The 26,290-nt window shown below is 41.1% G+C and overlaps 1 protein-coding gene across 1 annotated transcript; it reads left to right on the forward strand.

The window, feature by feature from the left end:
* The first annotated feature begins 22,398 nt into the window (after window positions 1-22,398).
* LOC123167395 (amino acid transporter AVT1A-like) lies at window positions 22,399-24,447 on the forward strand. Its single transcript, XM_044585234.1, has 7 exons — window positions 22,399-22,608; window positions 23,272-23,295; window positions 23,455-23,635; window positions 23,719-23,938; window positions 24,022-24,157; window positions 24,244-24,263; window positions 24,378-24,447. The coding sequence occupies exons 3-7, from the start codon at window positions 23,464-23,466 to the stop codon at window positions 24,430-24,432; spliced, it is 603 nt and encodes a 200-aa protein (XP_044441169.1). The 5' UTR covers window positions 22,399-22,608; window positions 23,272-23,295; window positions 23,455-23,463; the 3' UTR covers window positions 24,433-24,447.
* The last annotated feature ends 1,843 nt before the right edge of the window (window positions 24,448-26,290 follow it).

Below are 26,290 nucleotides of genomic sequence, written 5' to 3' on the forward strand. Positions count from 1 at the left end.
AGCATAAACAGTCCACATGATACGCTATAATATTATAAAATAATGCTTTAGAATACCACACAGATGGATCAAATAAACAAACCATTGTAACAAGTGCTTACCCATCGGTTTGTATTGCCTCATGAAACTGCTCTACAACCGTCCATTTTGTAACATTCAGATCGGGCCACTTATGACCTCTGTTAAAATCCGGTCTATGCTCTACAAGTTTCAGACACTTCTCGAGTCCTAGTAACTATTTTATATATAAGAAATATTAGGGATCAAGGCAAATAAAAACATATGTTAAGATGAATAAAAATAATAGATAGTTACCGTAGTAGCAAGGTCATTGCGTTTGACCCGAGAACCAAGTGAGTCCAATACTTGAATCTCACGTTTTTTGGCATTGGCGACTGCTAGATACCAATGGTAGCCCGGCATGTTAATCGGAATGAATAACTGGTGTAAATATCATACAAGTCACGGTCGCAATTAGATATAAATATTAATAAATCATTATACATATGAATTAAAATACAATCCATAATTATATGCATGGATAACGAGACAAAAACTAACCATGTCTTGCTGTAGATAAGTATTAACATGACGCACAATGCGGTGATATTTTGATGGGTCTATGTCTCTTTCCCCGTCTTCTTTTATCTGGCCAGATACAAACGTGCTAACAATGTGTACCTTTTCACCAGCCCTGTCTTGTAGATGGTCATGAGCAAGCATGCAATATATGTAAGCATTTATCACCTGTAATCAACATTTAGATTATATGTACATTTTATTATATTAAATATTGTTTATATTATTAATTATAAAGTTTGTGCAATTGGTCTTACACCATCCTGTAAGAACATATCATCTTTCATAAGGCATTCCAAATCGTCGGTTGATAACAAGGCATCTCCAATATCCACGAACTGGGTATTCTTGGGGGCAGACTTGATTGATTCGATGACTGTAATATCCCTAGGGGTACAAACATAGTCTGTCGAATTCATAAATAAATGAGCCAATTTAGCAATCAAACTGAGCAAAATTAGTTGAATACAAAAGGCAATATCACAAAAATAAGATTGATAGTAATATTAAAAAATACCTTGTGGGATAACATGTAAATTAGCATCCTTTTTTGGTTTGTTATGAGATATAACCTCTTCGACATTTTTATGTTGTGAATTTTCGTCCCCTTTCAGCAACATCGCATCTGAACCCTCAATGGATTCTTTCCGTGCATCTCCAAAGTCCATATCCATGTCTCCATTATTCCGAAAAAACAAAAATATAAAAATAGACCTTTCGTGTTTTCATGTATAATATACATACAGAGGAAGGTTAGCTATATGCACATCTTCTCGTGGTGTTTCAGTGCGGTCTGTCATCGTTACATCAGTGCATATGTCGGAACCAATCACTTTGTATCTACGATGAAATATATATGATGAAATATAAATGATGTTTTCTACTGCATAATATAATCATATATAATATCTGAAAAAATAGTAGTGAAAATAACACACTATTTTCTCTATAAAAAACATAATTGACATTATTAGGAAAATATGTTGATTAAATAATTTAAATAATTGTACTAACACAAAATTAGGGGAAAACAAAAAACTGTAATGTTCATATATAATGAGTAGTCATATGAACATTATTTAAATTATTTATATAGGCCATGGAAATTTGTCCAACAAAAGAAAAAAACATGCAAACAAACATTCTTCAACCAAGTAGATTTATTTATACATCAACCAAGTTTTGTTGTGGTACCCTTAGTATATGAAAGGTAAATATAAAAAATATTTATTTTTATGAACCATATTTAATAAATATATATATATATATACACTTTTATTGTTTCTGTGAGGTATGTATACTTTTAAAATCCTACACATGCGAGTCTAGCATTTCTATCGTTGAGCAAAATTTGCACACAAGGCCCAAATTAGCTACCCAGCACGGCCGAACCTGCACCCAAACTTAGCCCCATAAAAAATAACTATAAAATAAATTACCTTATCCACATTATATTTTTTCCGAGGGATTACATTATAACTGGACAAATGGGCCGGCACTTACCGGCCAGAAACGCGTGGTGGCCTCCATGGCCCGGGCACTATAAAGTTGCCTAACGGGCCGGCGGCCCACCTGGCACGCTGGCGTCTGGGCCCAAACCCTAACCCCGCTCACTCACCACACTGGGCCCAAAACATAACCCTGGCCTTATCCCGTCCCCCCGCCGCATCCAAACCCTAACCCCACTCACTCACCATACTCCACTCACTCATTTCCTCTTGCCCTCTCCCCTTCCCCGCCGCCTGCCTCGACGAGCCGGCACCTGCGCGACTCCAGTCGCCGACCGCCGGATCCCATGCCGCGGCAAATCCTGGGGCGGCCTCACCGGCCCTCTCCACCCCCACCAGCAGCTCGGCCCTCTCCCCTCCCCCCGCCGCATGGCCGCGCGCCTCGACAAGCCGGCGCCCGCGCGACTCCGCCCGCCGGATCAATCCCATGCCGCGGCAGATATTGGGGCGGCCTCACCGGTCCTCTCCACCCCACCAGCAGCTCGGCCATCTCCACTCCCCCCGCCGCATGGTTGCGGGCGTCGACCGTGTGACTCCGCCCACCGACCACCTACCTGTGCGGCCAGGGGATCCGACGAGCTGTGTGCGGCGCGACCAACGGGGACGGACGCAGCGAGCTCAATGAAACGGGCGCGGGTGCTCGGTCCGGTCCCGTTCCCCTCGCATCCGCGGTGGTGTTCGTCTCCTCGATCTGCATCGCCAGTAGCTCAGGTACGTCGCCCCCCTTCTTGATCCCGCCCCTCTCCTCCTCTTCTTCTTCCTTTAGATCATGGTTTGATGTGGTTCCTCTTTCATGATGAGCCGAGGCGCCGTGACCCGGCCTCACAGCCACGGCAAGGAGCGACGACTCCCCAACTCTGCGGCATGGCGTGCTTTGCCAGTTCGTCACCAAGTCCCCAACGCTGTCATCGGTCGGACCTACGACGGTGCTAAGATGAGTCTTCCTCTCTAAAAGCTTCTGTTTAATCTCTAAAGGATCTATTCTTCTAACCAGGAAGCAATTTAAGTAGCAAGTTCGTTTCTCGTTGGTTAGTTGTATCGTTGTCTCCCAACACTGACACTAATTGACAGCCAACCATGACCATCAATTGTATTGGCTATGATCTTTTTATAAGATGGCACTATCTCCACTGGTGTTTTTTTCGGAATTTGATGGTATGCTTGACCAAACATGATCCTAATATAATAACTGTTACCCTTTTACAGAAGAGTAAGATCTAGAAATTTGCATACCTAGAGGAACTCGCCTTCTTGATGCCCCTTGCTTACAGAAGGTACTCCTCGGGAATTTGTCCTCCAAGTCTGGGTATTTTGATCCTTTGATATCTGTGATGGGGGAAGGGAGAGTAAGGAGGGGGATGAGGGATGGCACATGAGGTTAACATATATAGGTAGGCCATGCAGGGGAAGGCTGGGTAGCAGATATCTTTCCTTTTTCCAGATATATTCTTATGTATGGTGCAGATATCTTTCCTTTTTCAGATATGTACTTATGTATCGTGCAGATATCTTTCCTTTTTCATGAAACGCACACCTCTTAATAAATTAGAAAATATGTCAGAAATCAGAACTTACTAAATAATTAAATTGTTGTATTAATTAAATAAACAACTTATCATTGATTGCATGCCACTAAGTTACTTGTTTGTTCTTCTAAAATTTTCCCATATAAAAACGAAATATCTTATTTGTCTATTTAAATATTGTTCAATTTGAAGAGGTAAACAAGAACTTTCTATATATTTTATGTGTATTTAATTAGTTCAACATGTACTATAAATCAAGTTAAATTAACAAACAAACAACCTTAAATGTTTTGTTTCTGAAAGATGGCAATTAACAGCCTTCGGATTTTGTTGTTTGCACAATCAAAACACAAATGCACCTAATGCATCATCGATCTTTTGCAAGGTCGACATCGACTGAGTACGAGCGGCCGTAGGTCACAAGGGGGCGTGGAACTGCTGCAGCCCATCTGTGACAGAGCAGACTCCTGCGAATTTGCCCAGCTAGGTACATCCTCTACATGGTAGCAACTTGAAGAAAATTCTTCCTTTTTGCTTCCATTACCTGATATCCTCATCGCTGATGTATCGAGGAGCCGTGACCCGGCCTCACAGGAAGGGCCAGGGCGAAGACGTATCCCCGACGGCCAAGACACGGCCACGGTGGTGATTTTTGATGGTGAGACAGAGCAGACTCGAGCGACTTTGCCCAGCCAGGTACATCCTTGTACACAACTACATGGTAGCAAATTGAACAAAATGTGACTTGATTAGTATAGTAGCAAGAAAAATTATGTGTCCAGCAGGGATGCACATGGTTTCCATTCATAGCGACAAATACTGATTCCCTCTACCGCTTCATTCCTCGTGTCTCTCATTATTCACCTTCTCCTCTTGCAAGAAAGATAGTGTGTGCCTCTCCTTAATCACCCTCTCCTCTTGCACAAAAGACAACACGTCATCATTCTCCCTGCTCCTCCACCCCCTCCATCACAATTCTCAAGGCTCTAGCATTATCGTTGTTTCAACGATAACCTGGGAGAAGTATCTGCGCTTTAAAAAAATAACATAATCAAGTTTTCATGATAATTGTTCCATCCAAACCTAGAATGTACTTTTACTTCTTTCTTGATGATACAAGAGTACTATAGTTATATCTGATCACTTTTACAAACACATCTTTGTTAGAACCAGTAGCTTAGAACACACACGTTGGATTTTTGTTGTATCAGGTTCTTTTAGATTTTATTCCCTCCATTCCGATATACAAGTCTTTTTACAAATTACAATGACGACTATATATGGATGTATATAAACATATTTAAAAATGTAGATTCACTCATTTTGCTCCGTATGTAGTCTACATTGAAATATCTAAAAAGACTTACGCTTAGGAACGGTGGTAATATACATAACATGGGACACATCCGCGATGGCCTCGTGTGACTTCGCCTGTGTGTAAACATTAGACAAATAATAGATTGCAACTGTAATCTCATGCGAGTTTTTTCACAGCATTGAAGCCGTATAAAGATGGTAAGCCATCTGAAAAAATAGGCCAGATCTGGAAAAAATGCAGAAAGGAAACTGAACCATTTATAGGAGAACAGTAAGGAAACCGAACAATATATTCAGGGACGAACACGATGTACTGGTATTTTTGAAATATAAGCTAGCTCCCATGGCACCTTCGACAAATATGATACATGTTATATGCATGTATACGTAACAAATATGGAAGAACTATTTTGTTAATTCTCATCCATAAACTCACAAAATTCCACTTTGACAAAATAGCTGATTGAAAAGGCGTAGAGCCTTTTCTTAAATATATTGATAAAAGCTCTAATAAATAAGGAAGAGGGAGAAAGCAAAAGCACATATTGGAGACCAGTGAAGAAAGTAATGTTTCCCTGACTTGATGTGCCACGCCATTCAACGGCTGGCCCACTTCATGCACAGGTGCAAGTGTTCACCATGTGGTGGTCCTTGCTCCTTCTATAGTTTTATTGCTCTTTCAAGGTAGCTCCGCACAAATTACATGAAATTATGTTGCCAAAAGAACTCTTTTTTGGTACATTGCACATCTATCAGAGCATCTTCTCATAAGTCATCTGAGTTATCTCTTCCAAAAGTTAAAGAGCTATATGAATTAATCCGTCAGCAATATAAAATTATTAACCTAAGATCGAGCAGGGCCACATTTGTCTGGAAAAATAAAAAGTCAATAATTAATGCACAAAAAATAAGGCCCGACAATTTAATAGAATTTATTTACATTCAGGAATAAATTAGAAGGGCCGACCTACCGGAGTATTAGTGCAAAGTTGTACGATCAGAGCCCGAGCATGTTTTTAGTAAATACAGTAATGTAATAGGACCACTGAAATATTTGAGCAATACATGCACATTGGTTAGTCTTGTATCTGACATGCATACCAACAAAAATCCCAGCTTTCCCACACAGTTAGCAAATATGATTCTGTAGTCTCCACCTGAACATTGGAGATAGCAAGCACAATTCTCAGTCTGTCACACAACAATGAGTGAAATCCCTCAATAGAGAAAAAAAGATTTTACTATATTTACAATTGTTTATGTCCGGTACCTCATAACATCTCATTCCTAGTTAATAATTAATATTAATGCATAAAAGACTAAGGCCAGACAGTTTAATAGTATAACTTATTTACATTCATGGCATAAATTAGAGGGGTCGACCTACTGGAGTATTCATGCAAAGTTGTACGATCAGTGCCAGAGCATGTGTTATACTAAGTACAGTAATGTAATAGGCCCAGTGAAATATTTGAGCAATACATGCACATTGGTTAGTGTTGTATCTGACCTGCATACCAACAAAAATCCCAACTTCTCCCCAAAGTTACCAAATATGATTATGTAGTTTCCACCTAAACACTGGAGACAGCAAACACAACCGCCAGCCTGTCACACACCAAAGAGTGAAATCCCACAATAGAAATATAAGATTTTACTATATTTACAATAGTTTATGTCCGGTGCAAGTACCAGGACGAACATTATGCCTTGAAAAGGGAAATGTTACTAAAGCCATTCAATATTGCTATCTGCAATACATAGTGGATAATTGGATATGATACTTGTGAGTTTAAACATCAATATTCATATCAAAATAGAAATCATAAGAAGAAACCAAAACAAACGAAATACACATGATAGTCCAATGTGTACCTTAAAATTCACAAAAGAGGAGAATGAATATCAAAATAGAAATCATAAGAAGAAACCTAAACAAACAAAATACACATGATAGTCCAATGTGTACCTTAAAATTCACAAAAGAGGAGAATGAGTGGCTCCTACTGCCCCATAGCAAATTATAATTGTTAAACTTATGTTACAAAAATACAACAAAAGACGTAGAGCTTTCATTCCATTGAGGCTTTTTTTGGCATATCAATACTGGAAAAATATATATATTAAGTGGCCACTAAATTATCACCTTGAGATGCCAGCAAAAGAAAATGGCACAACAAGATCTCCATGAATCGCCATGATCCACAGTATGACTAAACAGAACCTGCAAGTAATATAATAACCCCAAAAATGTTACGGACCATAATCTTGAATAGCATGCGAATATGAATTAAGCATGTGATGTGATCTAAAAAGCACAATATTCAAGAAAAAGAATAACTAATTGTTCCCCTAAAAATGTTGCTTTCTTAAAATGTAAAAATAGTCACTTTTGCAAAAGCCCAACTACCCACAGGTAAGTTGTACATCAAACTACACTCGTATTAGAATATATTAAAATAACAATATTTCTATCATAGTGCTTTTATCCAATGCATGTCAAAAGAAATATAGTAACTAATGATCATGTTATGATTTTATTTGCAGAAAAACAAACGTGATGATCCGTATCAATAAGAATTGTAGCATTAGCATTAGCAATGGCAATGACATCCTACCACCTTTGTTGAGAAATGTTTTAGGTATTTTGTACAGGACAAAATTAGAAGCACGTACATTTAAAGTTTCAGGCATCATAGACTTGGGGAATGAAACATCAGAAATAATAGTAGGTAAATCTTCAGATATGACCTGCAATTCACAAGCTACAATTGTTGAGCAGAACCAGAAAAAAATAAAGTCCGCCAAGGAACTACCATAGCCAATAGCCAATTATAGCTTCTCAACTTACAAAACACAAACGTGGTAGCACAAGACATAGCATGAGTTTATTGTGAGATATGGAGCTAGGCTGCTCGACCTATCCTAAACAGTTGGAGTACATATAATTTGCCTAACCTGCAAGATTTACCAAGAGCTGCTAACAAGAAAACATAATTGGGCTAAATTGATTCTTTTATCAGAAATACAGACATGGAACCTCATAACATCTCGTTCCTAGGGAAAAGAATTTGGAAAGCGGAAGAAAAGAGTGGCAAATGATTAGTAAGCCTAGCGACATATACTTCCCTTTTGTTATTATTTCCTATCAATAACGGGTCTACAATACATTGAAGAAACTGGCCGCCTCTTCCTATATGGGACAGGAAGAGCGCAAGGACATCCTCAGGAGGTGTAGCCATCGCCGATCTTGCTAGAGGAAGAGGCACGAACCGCAGGAGCGGAGGGAGTGATGTCTGGAGGCGGAGTAGATTCGTATCGTCCCCGCCGCCGTCGAGCGGCACGCGCACCGACCCGGCCGCGCACCCGCCGCTGCCCAGCACCCACACGAACATGGTCTCCGGCGCGAACGACGCTACCGACACGGCCAGTTCCAGCGCGCCCTCCCACGCCGCCGCATGACGCGCCGTCGGGCCCTAGCACGGCCACCACCAACGCTCCCTGGCCCCCACCAGCAGCGCCCCCACGAGCGGATGCATCGATCGGAGGAAGAACAAATGCGAGAGGGGACAGATAGCGATGGCCTTAGTGGTCGCGATGACGATGGAGGTGGGGAGCAGAGGCATCGGGAGAGGAATAGATCGGCGTGCGGAGGACGAATTCGGGGCCTTGGGATGGAAAGTGACGAAAATTTAGGACACCGTGATTTTCCATTAATTGATTGAATGACCGATTACCATCTACACCGTGATTTTCCATTAATTGATTGATTGATTAAATTCCTTGGATAAAACTCCGTGGGGGCAGATGTCCGGGCTAGAATTTTATAATTATTTCCATCAGTAGACATTATTTGATTTGTCTATAGAAAATTGCAACCAAATGTGAGGACATTGACAAATATGAACCTTTCACAAACATTGTTTTGGAATCATCTTTATTTATTTTCAAAAAAATCTAATAGTATAATCCCAATTAGATATTTCATACTATAAGATGTAATGAATAAACGTTGTGAAGAGCCATTGTGATTTACATGATATATAATATGATATCCTTTTTTCGAGATTTAAAATATACTAATTCCTTCTTCACATGTTTTCATTTTACAGGAACTCATACCAAAAAGCATAGGTATAAAATATAAACGTAGAAACACATTTTTATATAAAAAGTTCCTATTGTATGACAACTATTGCAGATTCCATGGCTATCTCGAAATGTAGAATCCAAAAAAGTCATGTCTTCATATTGTTGTTTCCTCTCTTTTCCCTTGGTTCCTCAAGTCTAGTGTGCATGCCTCCTCTCATTTTGTGTCACTTCTATCTCAATTGTTCTATTTTGCAACCATTTTTTTCCATGTTCTGTCCAAAGATACATCTCTTGATATGCTTAATTAATGTAACATCACCATAAACCTCTTCCGTAATGCGGTCCATAACTTTATGTCCAAATAATTTCCATGTAAGAGATGACACTGAATACATATGTATTGTCAGTGAACTTATATTGTAGTCCATCTCTGACGCCACAATAAATGAAATATAATGGAGTAATTAAGGAGGCACTGACTAACATGCAATCTGTTAGTGTGTGTTGAGCATTAACTTAGAACTCCATGAGATGACTCATATATAAACTTTGTTCTTTACCAAGTATCAAACATCCCACATCCTGACCTGTGTCACTTGACCGTCGCAAATGCAAGGGCGGCGTAATTTTTTTTGAACTACTAATTGATTGGAAAATGAATTGTGATTTTGTAAATGTTCTCATTATATATGGGTAGGAAATAATACAATTGTACAACCACAAGTAATATTATTATAATTATCAAGATGAACTTATCAATTATGTCATTCCTATAATTACTATTTTATTGACCATGTGTATCTATGTATGATAGAAATCAAATTTAGAACATAAGTGAGTTGATAGTTCTCTAGCTTCTCTGTATGATCCACTTGAACATAAGTTTCTAGAACATCATCTATTTTGAAAATGAAAGAAGTATTATATCTATATGTTTTATTTCATTTAATCCTTAATACCCCAAGCCCCCTCTTCAATGAAGTCGTTTTGAAAACATAGGATGCATAATTTTGGCATCTTAATCACATTGGTTTTACTTTTTTACTGTAGGTACTGATCAATAAGAAAAACTATTCCTCTCTCATTTTTGTTACTCTATTCAGGAGCACATAAAAGATAATCAGCGTTTATTCGCTAGCTGGAATTAAAGGCAACGGCGAGAGAGCAAGATCAAGGACAACTTCAAAATTTAACAATATATGCAAGGTACGTGCCGTATGACCGTCATATGTTTATTGACTATTCTTTAGCTGGAATGTGATTATTTCGGACGAAGAAAACCTCGTATAGTATAATAGTGCGTGTATGGATGGAGTTATACTATACGAGGTAGTATATGGTGCCTGTATGACCGTCATATGTTTGTTGACTATTCTCTAGCTGATTATTTCCGATGAAGAAAACCTCGTATAGGATGGAGTTATACTATACGAGGTAGTATATGATGCGAGGCACGGAATGTCTGAAAACATCACCTGCCGGACTTTGAGTACGTTGTGAACCTGCCATGGTCCAACACAAAAGTACTTAGGTTCACCTGGAGCAAACCTGGTCCAAACTGTCTGGTCTACAACCATAAAATTTAGATAGAAGGAAAGATAGATATACAACCAACATAGCTAGTGGATGCCACCATCAATCACTCTTTAAACTTTAAAAATATTTCAGAAAATGTCATCTGATCATCTGATCAGCACGGGCATTCAAAAAGATTATTACCTTCAAAATGCCTCCGGTTCACCGGAAGCAACAAACCTGCTCCTGACCGCACAGGTATTATAGTACAAAATATACATACAAGCCAAATTATATAGATAGAACCAAAACAAGCAGACAACGTTGAAGCGAATACGAAGCTAGAGGGTGCCATCGAAGCATTTATTCCCTACATATATATAATCCAATACATTATTCATATTGCCAAAAGGATAAATCTGATATTTGATCCCTAACAAAGCTCTATTGGCTTATTATATCTGCGAAATTTCAATATGCATCAGTCCATAGTCATTCGTCCAAAAACCTCAAGGCCGCTGTAATTTCAGCTGGTATGTTTCCAGCTGCTTCATTGCCTTTGATCGTCAGCATCTGGACCAGCAAGTTCTTTCTGAGCTGTATTGGATCCTAGAAAACATAAAAAAATGAATTGTTATATATATATATATGTAGGGAATAAATTGTTGAAGAATGAATTGCACAACAAACCTATGTGAGTGGAAGAACATAAATTTATATTCAACAATGATATGGAAGAGAGAAACTTGTTATATATGCACCTACCGAAGTCCTGGAAATGTTATGCCCGAGAGTATCATCTTGGTGAGCCATCTCCTGTAGGAGTTTGAATCCAGAGTCCAGGCTGTGACAAAAAAAAACTCCATATGTTAGAACCTATACCAGTGAGGCTGTATTGTGCATGACCAATTAAAACTATTACCGCGGGGCTGTAATATAGGTATGATCTTGTGGCCAATACACGAGTTGGGGATTCAAACCAGGCCTCTCCTGTTGCAATACACTGCCAAATTCTTTCAGAACTATCAGGGCTTCCTTCTTAAGTTCCTTGTCATGAAAGTCCTCTGAGCCTAGGAATGACTCGTTAGAATGATCAATCAGGAGAGTCCTCCTATTTTCAATATTAACTGCAAGGAGGCCGTAGGAGGAATCCACCAAATACAACGGCAATAGGTACTGCAATAGGTATACAAAGTTAATGGTGAACAGATAGTATACACACCAACTTTTAAGAAGGAAAATCCTTACAATGGACGGGGTCATGAGCACGTTGTATTTCGGCAAAGGCCGTACAATGACATTGTTAATCAACAAGTTGGTGCGTTCAGCTTGGCATAAGCCAGTCTGACTCAGCACCCGTGCTAGGCCATGGAATTGCAAATCAAACATATGCGTGGAGCCAACGAAGTCTGTTCCTGCGTTCCTTTGTATCGCGTCGCTACTAAGCTTACGCACTGCAAGATCGAAGCAGCTCGGATTGACCCATGTATCACCTCGCATGGTGTCTTGGATAGTCCGTAGACTTAACTCGATCATGAATGGACGAGGGCTCCTTATCCATATTGTGCTGCAAACAAACCGGCATGATAAAATCAGGGTATCATAAAAATATTGTACTTCAATGTGTGGGCAAACAATAGTATATTTTTTCAAAACTTTAGAAAGGTCTGAAATGTATGTACCTAAAAATTGGAGTTGTAGTGTCATTTGAGGACATAAGTACTATTTCGTAAGATAACCAAAACTATTATGATATGTTCGGTTGCAACTTGTTCCTATTACAGTTATGATAAAATCTATAGATGGTACATGTATCATGCACCAGGACCCGTTGCAATATACTACAGTTCATAGAAAATTTGTAGTTTAAAATAACGTGTTGTGGATGGTACTAACATGGCGTAATGTAAAAGGATAATATTAGCGCATGACCAGATTTTTGCAACCACTACGTTAGATCTTAAGAACCTTATGGACTTAGAAAGGATCGAATGATCCTAACCAGTGCATGCATGCAACAACTTATGAACGTGACCAACTCATCGACGTGGATTAGGTGAAAGAACAGATTTTTACTCGGGTTTAAAATAAGAAGCCGATAATGCATAATATAATGGTACTGATCTGCAGCTAACAATTGCAAATAAATTATAGATAGAGTTTAGGGCTGCCAGAACAAACTCTAACTGCTCCTCGACTGAGGAAAGCATGACGTAGTTGTATATATACTCGACTGCGTCGTTCACTCCATCAAAAATCGGCATTGCAGCCATTGGCACGGGCAGAAAGTCGTCTTAGCACCAGGACGAGCGAGCGAGGGGGCAGTGGACAACGGTGGACTCACAGCCGGACCATATATATGAGTGTCGGAGGGGAATCGTGGGCATGTACTCGGAAGGTGGCCCATATCCTTCCGTAGTTACAATATTCCATAACAAAAACTATAGGAAAACATGGAATAAAATTATTTTGGTTGCATGCTCCACCCGGCAAATGTATCAACGCCGGATTATATATTTCCTAATTTATGTCTCCTTTCCAAACTTTGCCTCCAGATATATAGAAAGAAACAATTAATTTATTTCCCAAATATACGTCAAACACGGGCGTCCGAGAAATATAAAGAAACACAACGTTTTTTCTTCTTCTGTTTTTGTCCTCCTCACCACGATCAAAAAGCCCGCGCCACTTGAAGAACTATTGTTTCCGTGTGTAGAAAGAAACACAACGCACGGGCATACGGCAATCCTTGATTCCATGTACAAAATTAATTATATTATCTTTGGAATGTCATAATGCATGATAGCATGCGATAGCATCTGTCAAGGTAAACGTATTTTCCTTTTTGCGCTGCACTGTATATTAAAAAATTTGAACCTACACTGAAAGAGATTCATACGTGTAGCTCAAATGAGAGTAGACAGGTTACCATTTGAAGTCCATTATTGACAGTTTGGTCATCAAATATATATTAGTCAAATATACAGTTCAGAACTTCACAGTATATGGCTCCGAAATATGACGACACTGTTAAATAGATTTTTTTTATTGAATATCACATATTATTAAACATCCAAGACATAAGCGAACACTTCATAATGTGACAATTGGCAACAAAATGTTGCATGCAGAGCGTTCATACATTTTTATATCTAAGACAAATTGTGCACTTGTGTACACAGATACTTCTAGCCTCCATTGTTCCTAGCTTGAACAACACCATTGACGTACGCACGTGTTTCGTCAAGTGTCATGAGGTTGGCTTCATGGATATCTACGCTAAAAATCAGTGTTATATAGTATTGACATAGTATTACATAAAAAATACATTGACAACAAATGTAAAATAGAACGCAACCCCTACCTTGTAAAAAAATTCAAACATTTGGAAATTAGTAATACCAATGCAGTAAACAAAATGTTCAGCTACCATCTTCTAATTAGTACAGATATGGTTCTATCAGCTGACTGCTCCGTATAGGATGTCAGAAATCACTGCCGGAGCACATGAATAATTTTGCAGGATGAAGTCTCCTGTTACAGACACACTTTTGGGCACTATGGCCACTACCACATGGCAACCCTGTCACAAACGGCTAGGTCACAAAGGGGAAGCTGGATAAATCTTCGTGGCTGGGAGCTCTGCGAAACTCCTCCAGGCTTATCTTTTAGGAGTTATCTATCTCTAATAATTTATTTCTTAGATTCATGTTGCCCGGGTTTGATTCATGTTGCACCAGAATATCCATAAGTAATACAGAAGCTTGCTCTAGATAATTAGCTAAGATCCTTACTCGCCATGCTAGTTGCTAGGGACGTACCCAAAAGAATAATCTGGTGCATGCTCTGATCATAAGGTAAAAAGAGAAACCTAGTATTACATGCCATCTAGAGAAGGATACACATTTTGATGAACATTTAAACAGTTGATACCTGCACAGCCAATCGTCTTGGCTGGGTGCAACCTATAAGTCGACCACACTCAGCCCAACCAGCGTCCTTAAGATACTGCAGAACGATGCTTGCTCTCTGAACCAATCCTCGCCAGGTCCTAGATTAATGCAGCCTTGTACAATTTTTTAGGTTAGAACTCTTTCAGATCCGCAGTAAACTCATGAAGGTACATGAACCAATGCAAAAAAATAAAAATGAAACTTGAACTGAACTGATAAATAATTAGTTCAGACGCGTGAAAATACAAGTAATCAATCTTTTTTCCAAAGATTGCACACTTCAGCGATCAGACACGTGCATTGTCACATTCTCCAGAGTCGCACGGGCATTTGAACATATTTGCAAGTACGCAGGCTACCATTTTATTATTTATTAGATGTACATATGCAAAATATATCTTGAAAAGCTACACAAACTTTATGTAAATAAAAAAGCTAAGCCTGTAAGGAGTAAATGTTGACCAAATAAAAAAAAGATATATGTAAAAAAAATGAATTACAAGAGTAAATGTTGTGTCATTACATAACCTGCCGGTCTATTAAGACCGGACTTCAGCCTGTAAGGACTTCCTTGTAGACGATGTTCTTCATCGAGGTTAGTAATGACACGGTTGGTCTTTTTCGCTTCTTTGGATTGTCCTTTTGCTTGTTGGACTTCTCCTTCGGCTTCTCCTTCTGAATGAGTATCTTTATGTTTCTCTTTGCGGTGGCTCGAGACAAAGCAACATAGAGTTGACCATGAGAGAACACGGGATTGGGTAGGTAGACACCAACAATCGGGATTGTCTGCCCTTGAGCCTTGTTAATGGTCATAGCAAAGCTAAGCCTTATAGGAAATTGCTTCCTCTTAAACTTGAACGGAAACATGTCGTTTTCAGATGGGCAGAGAGGTATTCGAGGAAGGAAGACCCTCCTGCCAGCGTGTTGTCCAATCACGATTTCTGCATCAATGGTGTTCCTCTCAAAACCTCTAACAACAAGCCTAGTGCCGTTACACAATCCATTTGCTGGATCAATGTTCCTTAGAAGTATGACAGGGCAGTTCAGCTTTAGCTTGAGTGCATGCAGAGGAAGACCGTTAGGAGTCAATCCATTCAGAAACTCTTGAGCGTAGTAGCCATATGGGTCGTCCTCCGCACTGTCAAAGCTATGGTATATTACTTCATCTCCCTAAAAACGCTCTATCATGCGGATGTTTATCTCGTCGACATTGTCGTTTGTCGTGGAAAGGATTGCTCGAGATGTCATGTAATTTGAATCAGACATGTTGTCATCTAGACTCGGAAACACGTGGTGAATAAGCTTCTCCAGGTCGTCAACCTCGCCTGTAGACGGCAGACAAATGTCTTCAGGGAGTAGTATGTTTCCTTGATCGTCGACTTCCTCAGTGCCATTGCCGACCCTTAGCAAGTAATTTGCAAACCACGTGTCATTATGAGCCCTCATGTTGGTGATGAGCCGAAGCTGCCGCATACCCTTCCATAGATGAGAACTTCGTAGGGTTGCATCAATTATCTGGCCCCGCGACCCCCTTCTGACGACCGGAAGCACCTGCCTAAAGTCCCCGCCAAAAACAACAGTCTTTCCTCCAAAGGGTCGGTCGCGTATTCCCATGATGTCGCGCATGCTATTGTCCAATGCCTCGACCGCTTGTCGTTTCGTCATGCTGGCCTCGTCCCATATTATCAATGAGGCCATCCTAAGCAGCTTGGCGGTCCCACTCTGCTTCGTGAAGCTGCACGAGGCTCCATCCTCGCAACTCAATGGGATCTTGAACCTCGAGTGGGCAGTCCTGCCGCCAGGCATGATAGAAGCGGCGACGCTCGACGTCGCGGTAGCGATACCAATATTGCCATCGCTCCTCACCTTGGCAAGCATCGCCCTGTATAGAAAGGTCTTCCCTGTACCTCCAGGGCCATCAACAAAGAATACACCCCCATCACCGCGTTCAACAGCCGCTAGTATCTCGTCGTATGCGGCCCTCTGCTCCAAGTTCAGGGAAGATGCCAATTTAGTATCATCCACGTCAAACTCAACAGTTGATTCCTCGATGACCTCTCTTGCCTCACCCTCGGTTGGGTCAAACGCATCATCTATGCTTGGAAGAGCGAAATCAACAATGTCTTTACCCATGGACTGCAACATACCCCTAATGTCAAGCAACACCATCTGCTCCACCTCGATAGGGGACGTGCGTGATCGACGATAGTCATCTGACATAGGATCGAGGTGCCTATCCCATAAACCACGCACGTCGCCTGGCTCGCAGTGCAACAAGATGGTTGCGAAGAGCCTCCTAAGAGAACATGGCATCGCCCACTGCTCAGCCTCAGTAAGACAGTTGTCGAGCGTGTTGTCTGCCTCGATGAGTCCCAACCTTTCAGCAGCTTCTCTAAAGCTCCCACATAGAACGCCGTCCACGGTGAGCAAGTCGTCGAAGGATCTTTTGCCCGTAACATGGTTTAGGAACACACGCAGGTAGTATCGGTCACCCTCGGCAGGATTGGCAGACACGATGCGACCTATTTGAAAACGCTCGACCCGCGGCTTCCAAAACTTCTTTTTCTTCTGCCACGTGAAGCTTCCGGGAAAATCCTTGTACAATATATGCCTAGCCTGAGGGTGTTCCTGGTTAGCCTTGAAATACTCCGTTAACATGGATTTTGAATTATTTTCGGAGGCGACAACATTCTTCAAGTCAGCCTGCGCATTGAATGCGACCCTGTGCATATTCGGGAGATGAAGAGGCAACTGCAAGACAGGTGGGTAATTGGCGCAAAGTGGAAAGGAAAATATCCTCCACATAGCCTCCGGAGGGGTGATCCACCTTGCATCAACGAATCTCTTGATCTCATCAATGTTACCATCGGCGTCGGGATGGTCGATGCTGAAAGAAGCCTTATCATGGCCCTTGTAAATGTACTTGTAAAGATATTTGACGGCCTTTATGCTGGAGCAGACCTCAACGTTGATGTGGCAATTGAACATCCGGAGCAGGTATGGGTTATAAGGCACAACCCATCTGTTGTCCAACATCTTCCCTCGGACCTTAGCACGCCTTCCATCGTCTCTACGCTGATAAATTGGGTACGAGTCCTTCCCCTGTGATGTGTTTTCATTGAACGGCCGTGGGTATCTACACTTGCATCTGTTTTCTTGCATGCAAACATTCTTCGGGTTGAGAGCACCGCATGGTCCGTGCATCATATGTTTTACCACCATAGCATACAATTCCGGATACTTATGCTTGTCTGGGAGCTCTGCGGAAATGAGTCGGTCATACTGCTCCGGGACGATAAGCTTATATTTAGAGTCCATGATCAACAAAAAATGTGCGTGGGGGAGGCCCCTTTTTTGGAACTCGACTACGTATACATATGCGACAACAACACCCAGGATATGCTTCTTGAACAACATGTCCTTCATAGCCTCTATCTTGCCGTAGAACACGCGAGCCACAATATCAGGTCGGTCTTGCGCCGTCTGACCAGGCAGCAACTCATTCGTTATCTCTTCCCATTTAGGATTGCAAGTCATGGTCAAGAAGATGTCAGGCTTCCCGTATGTATGGACAATTGCCATGGCATCCATATGCCTCTTCTTCATGTCGCGGTCGCCACCAGGGTATGTTCCAGGGAGCACTATTCGTACCCCAACAGCGCTTGCTCGCGTCTCCCCCGATGTGATTGCATCAACAACTCCTTTATACAAGTCGGCACGAATCTGCGATTGGTTTTTCCTGTACCACCTCAACCGACAACTTTCAATCTTGACGTACATGTCGACCGCCCATTGCTGCAAGAGGCGTGCTCCACAGAGTATGGGATTGAAGATTCCAGGCCGGGTCTGCAGCATGTAACAGTAGTAGTCTCTGACAGAGACGCACAACCTGCTGTTGCCCTCTGCACATGATTGAGTACCATCAAAATGAGGATATATTCGAGAAATAAGATATTATTTGTAGCAAAATGATACGCAGACGGCATACCTGCATCCTCATCATCATCATGGACCAGTTGAGAATGTAGTACAACCTCGTCCGTTACATTACGTTTAAGTAGCTTTGGATGCCAACCTAGCTCCCCCCTTGGATAGAATAGGGGATAAGACAACGGGTCATATGCTCCGGAGGTCACACGTATACTATGCCTTTCGTTGTTGTTACCACAAAGTGTTATCCTCCGGTCAAACCTTTTTGCTAGGTCGTTGCCCTCAACCCAAATTGCAGCGACCTCAGATGACAACGGTCTATTATATCTTCTTTGGTCAAGCCTCTTATCGGTGTTTAGGTCTATCCTATAATCATCGAGGTTGTCCTTGTGTGCACCCAAACTCCTAAATTGCTGGGAGTACGGGTTTTCTTTGAGTATGTCCACTAACTTCTTCACGACATCCTGGTCTAATTGCTTGGTGGCCACCTTACGATGAGTTATGGTTGGGTCGTCATCATAGAAGTACAACTGCAGATGTTCTGGACGGGAGCTAGGCCCGAACGAATGCACATTGTGGTAGATGGAGCCGTGCGCACGGAATGTGTACACCCCAGACTTGATGTTTGTGTAGTTCTCATCAAGGCTAACGCCAAGGGTTGTGAAGGCGAAATGCCCGTTGAAGAACCGTATGTTCTCCCGAAAATGTCTAGAATCTGCATCCATGCTTGACCATAGCCTCATCAGCTCTGGGATTGGCTCCGGTTGTTTAAGTTTGATCTGGCCATTGCGACAGCAGAACCCGTCGGTCTCAGAGACAAACTTTTTGGCCTTGCAGTGTTTGCAGTTTGCGTCGAGCTTCAGGATGTGAGTGGTGTCGGGGATGTTTGTGTAAAAAAATTCTAATGGATCAACCTCGCTAGGTATAGCAGACAACATGCTCCCTTCCTCGTCATCATCCATGTTGTCATGATCGGACCCTACGAGCATTTGTTGAAACATAACGTTCAAAACAAAAATTACAAAAAAAAAAATTTAACTACGATATAGATGCACGCCGTCCTACTTCATATCTGACCATACCTTCATTGCGAAACATGTAGTACTCATCATCCATCAATTCGGCTGCTGTCGGCTCATCGCCCACGATGCCGCTTTGTAAAAATTCGATGTCCTCTGCACAATCGTCGTTGCGAATGTCACAGTAGATAACATCATGTTAGAAGATGGTTGCTGATAATGAGCAGAAGAAAGTGACATTACCAATTTCATACCTTCGATACCAACAATGCAATTCGTCTTGTTCGTCGGAGGGTCGCCATCAGATGAATCATCTTCGGCGACCCGAGAGATTAAAGTGGGACATTCAGAGGTTGAGTTTGCTAGGTCTGGACGTGGGAGCGCGATGGATTCGCTGCATGGGGTGTTTTTTCTTCTGGCATAATTGGCCTTCCTCTCAGCACTTGACTCCCCCTTCTCAATCACTGACATGCTTTTGCGACGTTGCATTCGCTTCTCTCGTACTTTTTCATTCACTGTTTCTCTGACATCAACAGATACCTTGTCCTTATTCCGCTGATAATCTGCACGCCTTTGTGCATTTATTTGCTCCCTTTGCGCGTTTGTTAAATTTCTTTTCCGCTCATTATCACGTTGCCTCCTAGCTAGATCATTGTCATGAGTGACAACAGACGCATCTAATGTTGAATGGGGAAATGTTGCTGCGTCACCCTCGAATTCTATATAGCTGGAGCTATTAGGGTTGGCTGGTTTCGTAATGATTTTAAAACATAGTTAGAACCAATATTATTTAAGACGTCTATAGGAAAAAAAACCATGATGGTGCATTAATATGCAACATTAAACTCTACGCATCGAGCATGATGGTGGCTATAAGAATATTGAGCTACGAGCAGCAAAACAAGATATGTAAGTCATGGTGAAAATATAGATCATGTTTTACCTGATAACGAAAGTGGACGTATGTTTTCATCATGGATAAGCTTATCCTTTTTCTTCCTATAAGCAGCTCTCCGCAGGGCATTTCTACGATCTCTCTTGAGTTCTTCGTCGGTTTTTTGCTTTGTTTCTTGGGTGTTATTCAAGACCACATCTGATTTCGATCAGGACATTAGACAATAAAACATAACAATGACAGCAATTGATGATGGAGTACGCACAAATCGATTACCTTGTACCTCCATGTCATTAATGAGACCAGATGTGACAGTAGTTGTAGCATGAAATGTCGTCGCATCAACCGAGAATGATTTATAGTTGGAGCTAGTTGGGTTGGCTGGTTAAACAAATTGATGAAAACATGCGGAAAACTTAACAATGACAGCAATAAAACATAACAATGACAGCAATTGATGATGGAGTACGCACAAATCGATTACCTTGTACCTCCATGTCATTAATGAGACCAGATGTGACAGTAGTTGTAGCATGAAATGTCGTCGCATCAACCGAGAATGATTTATAGTTGGAGCTAGTTGGGTTGGCTGGTTAAACAAATTGATGAAAACATGCGGAAAACTTAATCATTAAGACACGAAGTCGGGTACTGAATAAAAAGGTGAAAACCTTTAGAGGTTACCAGATAAAATAAGGGCCTGTGCATGTTCATCTTGGAGATTCCGATCTTTTCTCTGCCGATATGCAGCTCTCCTCAAATCTTTTTTACAGTCTCGTTTGCGTTCTTCTTCTGTTACTTGCCTATTTTCTGTGCTATCATTCAAGTTATCTACTGATGTCTTCCATGGGTTTATCTCAAAAGCGAAAGGTAAAAACAACATGACAGCAAACGAGTATGGAAAAAGCACAATCATTTTACCTTTTATATTTTCATCTGCAATTACATCAGACGCTCCCGTAGCTTTAGGAGGATATGTTGATTCATTATGCGAGATTGATGTATCAACCGAGCTAGCTGGGTCATCTGATATAACATGCTTGGTTAGTATTTATTAAAATGGCTGAACCATGAATGCTAGGATGTAACATAAAATAAGCTTACTTGAATTACAAAGGGGACGAAGATCAACTTTCCTGTGCTTATCATCTCGCGTGGGTTTGATTAGCTGCCCCAACATATGATCCGCCCCAACATTAGTTCCTATAGTTATCCACCACGGGCGTTCAGAAAGCAAAGAGAAGTTAAACATAATCACAAATAGTATGATTGTCAAATACGCACATATAATTAACGACATTGTAAATTTCCCAAATAAGTACCAGGGATCACATATGAAGGTTGTTGAACATTTGTGATATCACATAGAGTACGACGGTGAACAATCGGCCCATCGTATGGATGGTTTATAAAACCATCTGACTTCTTAGGGCGATAAGATGCCCGCCTCCACGCGTTGATAAGATCCCTATGGTCTACCATTTTAACAATAGGTATGAGAGTTAGAGAACAAAAAAAGTATCGATGATGATACAACATCTATGAAACCAACACGGGGAACATCTATGAAGTCAGGTTACTATAACGATTAGTCAGCAAAATCACGCTTAAATACTTACCAGTCTTTGAAAGGGATGGCTGATTATACTCTTGTAACCTGACCATATCCTCCTCTTTTTTCTTCCGATAAGATTCACGCCTCTGTGCATTGAACTGCTCATTTGTTTCGCCAACGTTTTTTGTTTCTTCATTAAATACAGCTACTGTTCCATGCTGCTCGAAAGTTTTGTCATCTGCATTACGTTAAGCGTAAAAACCACAAAGCCCATTAAGCTCATCTGGGAGATGTCGATTTGGAAGCTGTATAAGCATGCCTCTGAATACCTTGAGTATCATCTCGTAGCTTAGTCGTACCACCCTTATTATTCTCAGAATACGACGCAATCCCGTCGTCTGAAGGTTCAATGGTAACTACAAATATCCAAATATAGAGCAGCAGGGGTGTTCAGTAAACTACAAATATGCTCATATTTGACTGTCCTATGTTTCTTTTCTATAGGTGTTAACGTACTCGCTGGTGTTGGCCTTCTTTCCGCTCCGTTCACAATTCATGAAGCTGGATGGGCTGGTCTTACAGTTCTGTCTGTTTTTGCAATTATTTGCTGTTATACTGGAGTTCTTCTCAAGCATTGTTTCGAGAGCAAAGACGGTATTGCAACCTATCCAGACATCGGGGAGGCCGCCTTTGGAAGAATTGGCCGCTTGATCATATCTGCAAGCCCTGGCTTCTGTACAATATTCTACTGTGTTTGGCTGTAAGGTTGTGTCTTCGATGCTATACTGACTTGATTAGTGAAAATGCATACATTTTTCTAGGTCGGTATTTTTTTTTCGAGAATGTTTTCTAGGACGGTATTATTTGCTTTGTTGGTATAAACTAACTTAAATTATTTGCACAAGTATCACTTGGGAACAACACAGACATATCTGGTGTGCCCACTCCTCTTTTGCCATTTTGTTATGTGCTTGGTGTTAGTTTGACAACCTAATCCTTGCTGGCTCACTGCCACATCTGAAAAAATCACAAGCTACCATAAACCTTATCCTTGCTAGTTGCTAGATCATTGCCGTATCTGAAAATTCACAAGCTATAATAAAAACCTGCTGATTCGATCTAATCTCTAGATCCCTATTCCTATTTTTTAAATGATCACTAACCACTTCAGACTTGTAAGGCAGAAGTTTCAGTCTTACTTTTTTTTTAAAGGAGGGAATGCCTCCGGCCTCTGTCTATTTTCAGTATTAGCTGCCCCTACCTCTAGGCTGAGAAAAATGCGCATCTAAGTATCAAACCCCATCTGTCTTACCTTCATGCATAAATTATTTTTTCTTTGGTAAGCGAAAAAACACTAACTGATGTTTACTCTATTTTTGCAGATTATTTTGTATACTGAGTTATATGTAAGTGGCTTATTTCAACGTGACTTGTATTTTCCAAAGTTTTCCATCTAATACCTTGATTATTGAGCAAAGCAAATTACTGAACTGTTTTAGAAACTTATGTCATGTATACTTCTTGGGAAAGAAACTTTTGTCTCATGCATATTTTTTTGGATGCAGTCATACTGCATGGAATTCATTATACTGGAAGGTGATAATATGACATCAATCTTTCCTGACGTCAATATTAATTTGTTTGGGATTCATGTCGACAGTAAACATTTCTTTGGAGTGTTAACTGCACTGGTAGTCCTGCCCACAGTATGGCTGCGAGATCTGCGAGTGCTATCATACCTTTCAGGTCTCACTACTCCTAACCTGCTTAATTAATTCTGTTACGACCATCATTAGTTAGCTATTAACATGATTTAATTACTTGCGCAGCGGGTGGTGTGATTGCAACTCTTGTGGTGTTTATATCTGTCACTTTAGTCGGCACCACTGAAGGTGTAGGGTTCCATCAGACCGGGGAAGCAGTAAAGTGGAGTGGCATGCCCTTTGCTATTGGTATTTACGGTTTCTGCTACTCTGGGCATTCGGTATTTCCTAATATCTACCAATCAATGTCTGATCGCACAAAATTCCCTAAGGCACTTTTCATATGGTATGCATGAACAAATGTCTTACCTTGGCTAGTTTGATGTGTAATGGTCAAATTCCTCAAGTATGGATAATTGTATTGTGCAGCTTCATAGTTTGCACAGCGATATATGGCTCGTTCGCTATTATTGGCTATCTCATGTTTAGTGACAAGACTCTGTCGCAAATAACTTTGAATCTTCCAAAAGAGTCATTTGCCTCGAAAGTTGCTCTGTGGACCACGGTAAGAATTATGCTCGACTTTATCTTAGCTCCTGGTATTGTAACTGTCTTTCCTTAAACTTGATCATTATTTTTTTGGTGTTTCAGGTGATCAACCCTTTCACCAAGTATCCTTTGGAATTTCTATCGTCAAACTTTGTAATGTCAAGGTTTCTAGGATTATGTTGATTTTCACTGTACCTAACTCCATATAGAACAGCTTCTTCCTTAACCATAAACAGATTTGCCTTGTTGTTAAACCCAATTGGCTCGGAGTTTAGAAGAGTTGCGCCCTGAAGGATTTTTGAACGAAACAATCGTCTCTATTATACTGAGGACGAGCCTTGTGGCGTCAACTGTTGTCATTGCATTTCTTCTTCCATTATTCGGTATGCTTATACCTTTGTTCAGCACTGATTATTTTTGCTATGCATTTTTTTAAGATTGTCAAATCTTATGCACATAGAATACGACGGAATCCCGTCGTCTGAAGGTTCCCGCCCTACATCTTAGCAATCAACAAAATATACGGTATGCACGAAACATTAGCAGCAATCTTGACATAGTCTTATACCTGCATGTAAGGGTATGAAGTTTGCATTGTAGTCTCCAACATTTATCCCGCCCGTAAGGACTGCAACACATAATGCATTCTGCCACTTCCAGAAATGGATGTGAACCAACATTTATAACCAATCCCCGGACACTATTATACCTGATTCCGTCGAGTAGACGTTATCAACAATTTCAGCTACGGGTATGATGCTCGCATTGTGTTCTGCATCACTTCTCCCGCTTGTAAGACCTGGAAGACATCCTGCATCCTGTCATATATTCAGGTCTCGCAACTAAACGAAAACATGGTAGGTTGCATCATACCTGTAGTTACGTCATCTTCAGGTGAATGTTCGCCAACCGTGCTTTTTGAATTCCCCATATGCAACTATTGAATGGCAAAAATCATGAAGACAGAAATGGTAGTTATTTGATGACATTCTGGAAGGGTTATTGTTCTACATATATACTGCAACTGTTTAGTATACATCTCTGTACTTTCTTAGAACGACTCCTGTTTTTGTTCTATCTTCAGTTCAGCACAAGTGGAAACATACTCTAGGGTCCTGTAAGGTTTGTGTTTTCTTTTTTGCCATATTTATACAAGTGCAGGATGCAGGATACCCCTTGGAAAAAATTGTTGGCACTTTCATCTACATCTTCTACATCTCTGTAATTTCTTAGAACGACTCCTGTTTTTGTTCTATCTTCAGTTCAGCACAAGTGGAAACATACTCTAGGGTCCTGTAAGGTTTGTGTTTTCTTTTTTGCCATATTTATACAAGTGCAGGATGCAGGATACCCCTTGGAATTTTTTTTTGCCAATTGCCATCTATAAACATGTGTACTTGAGTCTAAACTGTGTAGAACAGAAATCAAGGGCGAGAGAATGCCTCGCGATGGATGTATGGGCTGTGAGATGTATGAGATGCGATTGTATGGCATTTGAGACGTATGAGATGGTTTGTATACCTATTTTTCAGATCCAGGACGTGTTCTGGCCGGATCCTAGACGTGTCCGCTTATCCTCGTCCAGGATCGGCGCCGGATCCTGGATCAAGGGCGAGGAGTTCAGCGCGGCGGCAAAGTGATGGAGGGCGGCGGCGACCTGATCCAGGACCCGCGCCGGATCGTCGACGTGTTTAGCGCGGATGCAGGACGGCGAGGATGGAGGGCGGCGGCGACCTCGACCAGGATGGAGGGCGGCGGCGACCTGATCCAGGACCCTGGATCAAGGGCGAGGATCCTGGGATGTAGGGATGTAGGGCGGCCAGAAAGGGAGGCCTCGCTCGAGAACAGGAGTCGTCGCTGGTTAACCGTCGTAGGTTTTTTTTGTCGCAGGTTAACCGTCGTACGTCTTTTGAGGGTCGCATGTGGGTAGGTGCGGGTTCTAGCCCCAGGAGGAGGTTTTTTCGGTTTGTGATGTCTTAGTCAGAGGTGGGAGGAGGTACCAAAATTAACCGTGGGAGATGGGACTAAAAAAACCTGGAAGCGAGACTACAAACTGCTCCCTTAGGAGTTTAGATTAATATTAGAGAAATAAAATAGGTGTGAGATTAAGTCAACCCCCTAAATTAAGAAAGTGGGTCCATGGATCTTC

The sequence above is a fragment of the Triticum aestivum genome, chromosome 7D (assembly GCF_018294505.1).
Source record: "Triticum aestivum cultivar Chinese Spring chromosome 7D, IWGSC CS RefSeq v2.1, whole genome shotgun sequence".
Taxonomy (NCBI): domain Eukaryota; kingdom Viridiplantae; phylum Streptophyta; class Magnoliopsida; order Poales; family Poaceae; genus Triticum; species Triticum aestivum.